Source organism: Propithecus coquereli, unplaced genomic scaffold (assembly GCF_000956105.1).
Source record: "Propithecus coquereli isolate 6110/MARCELLA unplaced genomic scaffold, Pcoq_1.0 Scaffold241, whole genome shotgun sequence".
NCBI lineage: Eukaryota > Metazoa > Chordata > Mammalia > Primates > Indriidae > Propithecus > Propithecus coquereli.
The window spans coordinates 3,078,609-3,087,828 of record NW_012147964.1 but is presented as its reverse complement, the minus strand read 5'-3'; the positions used below and the strand labels follow the sequence as shown (position 1 = coordinate 3,087,828).

Here is a 9,220-nt window from a genome sequence, read left to right as displayed (position 1 = left end):
AAGGACACATCCCGTGTGACTCCACTCACAGGAGGTCCCCAGAGGCGTCAGATCCACAGAGGCAGGAAGCAGGATGGTGGGTGCCAGGGGCTGGGGAGGGGGTGGGGAGTGTTTCATGGCGACAGAGTCCGTTTGGGGAGATGAGAAGGTTCTGGAGACGGAGGGTGGTGAAGGCTGCACAGCAATGCGAATGTGCTTAATGCCACTGAGCTGTGCACTTAAAAATGGTTAAAATGGTAAATGTCGTGGTCTGTTTAATTCTACCATTTAAAAAAGTGTTACCTTTTTCCTTTTGCAGGGGAATTCGTTCCAGACTGGCCCCAGGGACAGCTTCTCCTCATGGGCTTCCCGCCTTGGTGACGCACAGGTGACCGTCACAGCCGGGAGCACACCTGGGTCGGGGACAGTCACCCGGCACTGCGGTGGCTGCACCAGCACGTGGCGAGGACCCCCTTGCTCTTCCCATCTTGCCTGTCCCAAGCCAGCCGTGGAGGGTCACCTGGGGTCCCCGTGGGATCTGAGGGGGCCTCGACTGCAGCCTGCTGCCCTCTGCCCCACCATCCCCAGCCCCTTGCAGAGGGACCCTCAAGAGCTGTCACCATGCAATTTCCTGCCCCCAGGCCTGCTTCCAGGGACCCCAGCTGAGCAGGGGACACCCTGTGACGGGACAGCATGGCTGGAGTACTGGAAGTCGTGGACGCCTGCTTGGGGGCGTCCCAGCACCATGCACACCCCTGATCTTGGCGTGGGGATTTCAGCCCTGACCTCCCCGCCACCAGGCATCCCCACAGCCAGGAACTGGTCTCCCTCTGCGCTGTGTCCCCGCAAACGGCCGGCCCAGGGCGCAGGGAGGGAGGGAGGCGCCGGCTGGAAGTTGAGAGGGTTTGGATCGCGACGGGCCTGCGGCTGAGTCACCACCATATCAGGCACGTGTCCACCCCTGGAAAACCGCTGCTGGAGCACTCGGGGAGCCCAGAGAAAGCGGAAGGCTGGGCTGGGCCGGCCCCTGGGCTTGCGACCCGAGCCCGGTGGCTTTCATGCTCTGTCGTTGCCTGTCTTGAAATTCCGGGGGATTTTTTAACAAGGTCCCTGGGTTTTCACTCTGCTCCCCGCTACGGGTTGTACAGTGGGCGCCGGCCAGGGCAGGGCCGCCCCCAGGGCCAGGCTGCCTCGGGTGAGGGGCTCACCTTCTGTGCCTCAGTTTCCCTTCTAGAACGGGGATCATGAGAGGACCCCCTCCTGGGGGGGATGTGACTTCCAGCAAGCAGGGCGCCAGGGCAGCAAGGACAGCAGAGGGTCCGCCTCGGGCGACACCTGCTGGACACTGGAGGCACAATGCCCGCCTGCAACACGCACGTGGGCCCGACTGCCCCCCAGCACCCGACACCCCCAGTCTGACACCCTCACCTGTGCTCCTGCCACCTGTTCATCACCCACCCGACCAGCCCCGTCCCTTCCGCCCTGTCCTGCCCCACCCCCGCTCCCACCCTCCCCCACCGCCACTGTCTGTCCTCACTGGAGCTGCCACCAGAGGGCGCCTATGAGCACCTGAGTCAGAGCCTGTCCCTCCGCCACCACAGCCCTCCATGGCTCCCACCTTCCTTGGGGGTCAAAGCCCAAGTCCTCCCTGCAGCCCACCTGGCCGTGCATGACCTGCCCTGTCCTCTCCCTGCCCTCCCCTCCTCCCTCTCTCCGCCTCCTCACTCTGCTCCAGCCACACGGGCCTCCTCGCTGTCCCACCCCAGGACCTTTGCACGGCTGAGCTCTTCCCCTGGAACACCTTCCCTGGTTGACAGTGTGGCTCCTTCCTTCAGGTCTCCGGGGATCCTACTTGTACGCCACCTTCTCGGAGGCCCTTCCTGAACAGCCTGGCAACCACGGCCGCCATCGCCCACCCTGGCCCCTGCCCCCAGCAAGGTGGCATTTCTCAGGCGGACGCTCTGGCCAGGTGTGAGCCAAATGAACCTGAAGTCGGGCCCACGTAGGATGACCCCTGAGGTCTCCAGGGCGCTGTGCCACCGTGCCAGGGGCACCCGGACAGCCGCGGGGGGCAGCAGGCGACGCTCTCAGGGCTTCCGCCCCCCCCCCCCCACTGCTGGCAGCAAGAAACAAAGCGGAAGGGGCTACAGCGTTTAGGAACAAAATTTATTCCAATTTAAAACAGAATTCGTTTCAGGAGAGAGATATGAAAAGGCGATTTCCGTCAGGCATCTCCGGATGACGGGGTCGGGCCCGCGGGCCCCGAGAGGCCGGCGCGGAGCTGGTCCGCATGCCCCGCCCTGCCTCCCACCCCAGCACGACACATGCATTTCAAATGACAAAGGTCTAAAAACAGCTTTTTATAGAATATTCTCTTTTAAATAGGTTAAGGTTTAAATTGTCTGAAATCAGGACTGTGTAATATACAAGTGTCACTGGGTCACGTCCACCAGGCTGGCCCCACGGGCTGTCGCCACCTCCAGGGACACTGGCACTAGGACGCCTCTCTGGGGGCACCCAGGGCGCAGGCCTCGCTGTGGCCGGGACTGCTGCCGCCGGGACATGACAGTCGGAGGAGGCCGGCACCCCGAGAAAGCGTTCACAGAGGGCAGCGTCGCGGAGGAGCAGACACCCCACACGGGGCAGCTGCCCCCGGCCCCGGGCGCCAGCACGTGGGCAAGGGTGGCACGGGCACAAGAGCGACTGTCCGGGACTCTCCCGGGGCATGGCACTGCCCTCTGCCCTGAGATCAGGCACTCTGGGCTCTGGAGACCGTGGCGCGCGGCCGCGCTCCGGAAGGGCGAGCACTGACCGCGCAGGCGGCCGCGGCCCGCGTGCCCACCGTCTCCACCCCCGGGCCAAGTCCAGTTCCCGTTTTGTGATCTGGACCCTTCAGAGACGCCGAGACGCCCACCCCGCGGGGACCCCAAGCTCCCCGGGGCGGATCCACTGCCAGCAATGGACGCGGTGGCCACCCCGGGCACTGCCCGCCCCGGCCCCCGCTGTGGGGCGTTACAGCACAAACGCATGTGGCACAAAGAGGAGGCTTCGGGGAGGGACAAGAGGGAAGCTGGCGTGAGGAAGCTGGGGGTCCCCGAGGCACCCTCTGCCCCAGCAGGGCAGACCCCCAGGAATGCGGCTGCCCCACACCCACCTGTCCCCGCCACACTGCAGAGGGCGCCCCACGGGGAGCGGCTGGGCACACGGGGACCCCCAGAGCTGCTTGCCCGGCTCGGCCGACTTCTGAGTTGTTCCTGGAATTCGTCAACGGCCCAAGGCAGCAGCCGCCGCGCAGCGTCCCCATGTCACAGTCGGGGCAAAGGCATCGCTGGCAATCTGTTCCCAGTACGATTGTGCAAAAAACCCCAAACCAACAGAACAAAACGGAAACGCTGTAGCGTTCAGTCTACAACAGATCAAAGAGCCACCTCTCCCCCCAAACAGCCCCCTGTTCCCTGCCTCCAGAGTCACTCGGGGAGAACCGGGGAGCATGGCTCAGTGCGCGGCCGTGGCCAGCCCAGCCTGGAAGCCACCCGGGGCCGGGTGCCAGCCGCTGCCTTCCACGTGCCGCGGCCAAAGTGCGAGTGCTGGCTGCCCGCCCCCCAGGGACACGGCTCGGGGGTGGGGCAAGTGCTTGGTACGAGGCCACGCACGGAACCGCACGGAACCGCCGGCGTCCGCTCCTCTCCCTGCCTCTCGGGGACAGACCTGAGAATATTCTGTAAAAGTCCCCACCTCACCGTCCCTGTTTCCAAACTGGCTATGACACAAAACGGAACAAAACAAACAGCGGTGCCCCCCACCCAGTGGCTTTTCTCCCGGACCACACGGGACTGTCCCTCCAGCCGCCCTTGCCCTGTCGCCTGGCCACGCGTGCTCCCGGGGGGGCCCTCCTCCAGCCAGGGAGGTGGCCCACGCGGCCCTCGGGAGCCCCAGGGGAGCCCTGAGCTGGCCGGACTTTGGCCCTGGAAAGGCAGCCGCAGCACCCCAAAGCCCCACGGCTGCAGCACGGGGAGACAGGCGTGCTCTGTTTCCTCAAAAAAAAAAAAAAAAAAAAAAAAAGGTTAGGCACTTCCCAGGGTGGGCAACTGGGGAGCCCCCCACCCCCTCTTCTTGGAGTCCAGTGAGCAACAGCACGGCGCAGTCGTGAGGGTGCGGGACGCTCGGGACAGCAATAACTTAAAACAAGGACAGGAGGTCAGTCCCCAAGTCCCCGCGCCTCTCGTGACTAACGAGAAAAAAAGGGGGGACAGAAAACGCACCCCGGCGTCTGAGGGCGGCCAAGAGGTGGCCTGGCGCGGCCTCGGGGCAGGGGGGCGGGCGCGGCTGGCGGGGGTCAGGTGAGGTCTGGAGTCGCGGGGGCACGGGGCACGCATGTTTCATCCGTTTCGGTTTTTTTTTTCTTTTTCTTTTTTTTTTTAGAAAAAAGCGAGCCACGAGTCATGGCCAGAAAAAGGTGCCTTTGCCGCCGAGGAAAGGTGCGAAGGTGCGCGAGGTGCGTAGAAAGAAAGACGTCCGTCCCCTGATACTGTGAAATAAAAACCAGTTGTTAAAAATATGAAAAAAAAAAAAAACAAGAAAACCCAGAAAACACCCCTCCTGTGGGCAGCGCCCGGCTTGGGGCGGGCGGCGCAGGAGGGGCGGCTGCCGGCAGAGGGGTCGCCGCACGCGCCCGGGTCAGACCAGGTTGTACTCCTTCAAGTTCAGCTGCAGGATGGTGTCCTTCACGGCCGCGAACACGAAGCGGATGTTCTCCGTGTCAGTGGCGCAGGTGAAGTGGGAGTAGATGATCTTGTCGCTGTCGGGGTTCAGGTCCACGAACATCTTCAGGATGAACTCCCGGGCAGCCTGCGCGTCCCGCTGGGGCCCTGAGGGGCGGGGAGGGCTGTGCTGAGCGAGGCCCGTAGCCCACCCCGCCCGGCCTGGCGCCTGCTGGGGCCCCCTGGCCAGCAGGCACAGCTCTGAACACGGGGCACTGGCCACGAGGACACGCTGTCCCGGTGAGCTGTGGTCTCCTGCCATGGCCCTCAGACCACAGCCCCCGCCTGGCCTTCGCCCGGCCCCCAAGCCAGCCCAGCCCCCCAGCCTCGCCCACCCTGCGGTGTTGCCGGGACCACCCTGTCGCTGGGGCTTCCACCTCCTTCCCCGTCCCCTCGCGCGCTTCCCCTAACAGCCACCCCCGGCCCACCTGGCCTCTCCGGCGCTCAGGCCCGCTCAGGCCACAGGCCGAGCTGCAGGGATCACAGATGATGGGCCCAGCATGGGTGCTGCCCCGCCCGCCATCCGCCTGACCCTCTAACGCGCCTGGACACAGATGCCCAGCACGGGCACCCCCAGAGGTGAGGAACGCTGGGCCCTGGGCCAGACGTGGACACAAAAGCAGCGCTCAGGTGGCGACGCCGCCAACACGGCCACGCGAGTAAGGGCCAGGCGACACCCTCCCCCGCCAAAACCCCCAGACCCAGAGGGGGTCCAGCGTGTGGAGACCCCAGCGCTTGGCCCTGTCCCAGCACAGCCCCATGGGGCGCAGGGACTGCAGGAGAACAAGCCCGAGCGCCCGGTTCCAGGTGCCCGGTGGGGACGGGCGAGGCAGGGTGCCCCTCCCATGGGAGCCCCCCCCGTGGGACCCCCCGACCCGCGCGGAGCGCCCCGCACCGTCGAACTCGGGGAAGTAGTCCACCAGGTGCGAGTGGAGGATCTTGTCCTCCAGCAGGTCCTTCTTGTTGAGGAAGAGGATGACGGAGGAGTTCTGGAACCACGGGTAGGTGATGATGGTCCGGAACAGCGCCTTGCTCTCCTCCATGCGGTTCTGCGGACGAACGGCAGCCTCGCAGGCGTCCACGGGCACAGACACTGCACCCCTGCACCCTTCCGCCCTCCACCCCTGCCCCTCTCCACCGGGGCCCAGCGGGTGGGAGGCGCTTGGCCCAGCCCAGCCTCAGCGCATCCCTGACGCAGGGGCAGACCCTGCAGAGGAAGGGCTGGCTCCCCAAGGTCACCCCGCTCAGGGGCAGAGCCCACCTCATTGTCCGACTCCACGAGGACTTGGTCGTATTCGCTGAGGGCCACGAGAAACATGATGGACGTCACGTTCTCGAAGCAGTGGATCCACTTCCTCCGCTCCGACCTCTGGCCCCCAACATCCACCATCCTGAAAGGACAGAGCACCGCAGAGGACTCAGCCACCGCGGCCGGCGCACAGCCCTGGCTGCACCCGCCGAGCCCTTCCCGCCAGAGACGGCTGGACGCCAGTGAGGGGCCAGGAGGGCGCCCCGGTCCGTGAGAGCCAGGCAGGCACTCCCTCCGTGAGCGGCGGGGACACGGCCGCCTTGCCTCTCCAGCCGCCTGGCAGGGAATCCTGAGACCATGGACCGGAGGGAGCGGGTGTTAGTGGCAGGTGTGTAAGGGACAGAATCCCAGTGGATTCTGGGTGGCGACGTGAAGCGAGGACCTGGGAGGCCACCTGGGAGCCCCCGCCCCGCCCCCGCCGTGCTGAGCCTGAAAATCCCCCGAGGGCAGAAGACCTCTCCCTGCACGGGGCAACGGGCACAGATGTTGGTCGCAGCGCCATCGACAAGAGGAAAAACCCGACACCGCAGAGTCGCTCCGCTCAGATCCCGGATGGATGGCAGGACCCCTGTGGCCGTGGCCGTGACGCAACGGTGGCCGCAGAGAGCCAGCCCGTGGCCCGCACGCTGGGCGGAAGAGGAGGTCACAGCACTTCCCGCCCCGCACGAGAAGCACCAAAGGCGATCCATCACCTCAGGCGCGGAAACGCGGGCGAGCGAAAGGTTACGAGCTCAGAGGTGGTGCGTGGGGACGACAGGTTCTCTTCTTGCTACCTGTGAATCTCCCAAGTTTTCTACGACGGGGGAAGATGCTGCGTTCTTCTCGCAAGAACACAAGGGCAGAGAGGGAGCGCGCCCCTCGGGCCCGGGGCCCAGACAGAGACCGACAGCGGCCCACGCGCAGCGCGGCAGGCACAGGTGGATGGCAGATGCGCCGGGTGACTCTAAGGGACAGGGCAGTGACCAGCCAAGGCCGGTACCCGGATGCCAGGCCACGCCAGCAGCTGCAGCGGGTCGGGAAGGACCATCGGTGCCCAGGGTGCAGGCCCCACAGCCTTCCCGGACCACAAGGCCTCCCCAGCGCGCCACGGCCGGCACGGGGCTGAGACCCAGGCCGCCAGGGCCCAGGCTCCTCCTCTCGTGCCCTGCGGCCATCATGCCACCACTTGATGCCTCCAGCTGGGGCCCTGCCCGCCCTCGCGCAGCTCAGGGGGACGATGGTGGTAGCAGCATGGGGCCCACGACACAGCTCTGCACCCAGCACAGAGGAGCCCAGGAAGCCCCTGGGAAGGAGGTGACACACCAGCCTGGCTCAGGGAGGGGACGGGATATTCCTCACAGAGGACACAGAAGGCCCAGGCTGAGGCGCTGTGAGGGGCACCCTGAGCTGTGAGCTGGAGTGGGGTCGGCCCCAAATGCGACACGACTGGTGTCCTTGTTTGGACACAGACAGCAGACAGGCACACGGAAGAACACCCGCGAACAGGGAGGCCGAGGTCGGGCTGGTGCTTCCACAAGTCAAGAAACACCAAAGAGGTTCCTTCCGGCCGCCACCAGGAGCTGGGAGGGGCCTGGGACAGACCCTCCCCCACAGTCTCAACAGGACCCAGCCCCCCACCCTGTGACCTCGGACTCCCGGCCTCGGAACTGAGACACTAAGTGTCGTCGTACGTCACCAGGGCTGTGCTGGTTTGTCACGGCAGCCCCAGGCCACGCGTGCACTTGGCCCTGGCACTCAGCAGCTCTGGACAGGCCGTGACCCCGCGTCTGGAGACCGCACACTGCGGGGCTGCGTTCTCGGGGACGGCTCCTCCCGGGAGGCCCCGTGCCAGGCCCCCAAGTCCCCCCTGCTCCTTCCTTGCACGTGCCCGATGACAGTCACTTACTGACGAATTCTATCTGCTGTCCGGGTCACACACTCCCTGAAGACCAGTGAGCCTTCTGCCACCACCCCGCCCGCCCCGGGTGCCAGTGGCGGGGGATGCACCTGAAGATGATGTTCTCCAGGTCGAAAGGGTACTCGATGATGCCCGTGGTGGGCACGCGCACCCGCAGCACGTCCTGCTGGCTGGGCAGGTAGCCCGAGGTGGCGATGCGGTCCACGTCCGTCAGGTAGCTAGGACGACACAGCGGGCGGGGCTGTCAGGCACCCAGGGGGTCTGGAGCAGCCGGGGGTGCTCAGAGCAAGACTGGGCCCGGGGTCGGGTGGGGGCTGCCAACCTGTCCCAGGCCAGAGGGAGCAGGTTCGTTCCCAGGGTCTTGGGGAACAGAAATGACCCGGAACGAGAAAAGCTGCCGGGCTGCGGATTCCAGCTGGTTTTCGGGAGCTTGTACTAGAGCTGCCCAAAGACAGACGGTCCCCAGCTCGGGGGGTTCCACAGACAGGCCTGGCTGGAGGGATGACTTTTTTTATATAAACTTATTAATATTATTTGAGAATAGTTTTTTTTCTCCCTGAGACAGGGTCTCACGCTGTCACCCGGGCTGGAGTGCAGTGGTGCCATCACAGCTCACTGCAGCCTCCAGCTCCTGGGCTCAAGCGATCCTCCTGCCTCGACCTCCCAGGGTGGTGGAATTACAGGCATGAGCCACCGTGCCCGGCCAAGAGTAGTTTTAGATTTACAGAAAGTTACAAATACAGAAAGTCCCCACAGGCATGGGTTTCCTGCTGCTCTCACCTCGCACGGGGTGTGGTATGTGCACAATCGATGAAGCAGCATCTACACGGCGTATTAACTGAGGCCCACACTTGATTCGGGCTTCCTCAGTTTCCCCCCATGCTCTATGCTTTCCCGGGGTCCATCCAGGACCCCATAGGACACTCAGTCATCCCATCTCCTCGGGCCCCTCTGGGCTCTGCCACAAGCTCCCGGAGGAGGAAACGCAAGGAGAACGGACAGGAGGGGACAGGCTGGCCCTGTCCGTCCATCAGGCCAGGCAGGGAGAGCAGTGCACAGCCTTGCCGCTGGGACCTCAGCGTGCGGTCTCGGCCCCAGTCACCCACTAAAGCACACGTCACCCCCTTATCCCAGGCTGGGGTGTGTCCACCCCATCCCACCAGCCCTCCTAGAGGACCTAGGTGTCTGGGAGCTCGGGACCCCGGGAGGGGCGGCAGGGCCAGGTGCACAGAGGCTGGGATGTCCCGTCGCGGGCGCCTGCTCTGTCCAGCGAGA

General features: G+C 65.1%; 1 protein-coding gene across 1 annotated transcript in view; it reads right to left on the bottom strand.

Annotated features, from left to right (window-relative positions):
- Positions 1 to 4,402: 4,402 nt before the first annotated feature.
- GNA11 (guanine nucleotide binding protein (G protein), alpha 11 (Gq class)) overlaps positions 4,403 to 9,220 on the bottom strand; it is an 8,030-nt gene continuing 3,212 nt past the window's right edge. Inside the window, exons 3-6 of the mRNA XM_012646147.1 lie at positions 8,035 to 8,163; positions 6,001 to 6,130; positions 5,635 to 5,788; positions 4,403 to 4,847 (exon numbers count right to left, since the gene is read on the bottom strand). Coding sequence (XP_012501601.1) covers positions 4,657 to 4,847; positions 5,635 to 5,788; positions 6,001 to 6,130; positions 8,035 to 8,163 — 604 coding nt within the window. The 3' untranslated portion in view covers positions 4,403 to 4,656. The remainder of the gene's footprint in view (positions 4,848 to 5,634; positions 5,789 to 6,000; positions 6,131 to 8,034; positions 8,164 to 9,220) is intronic.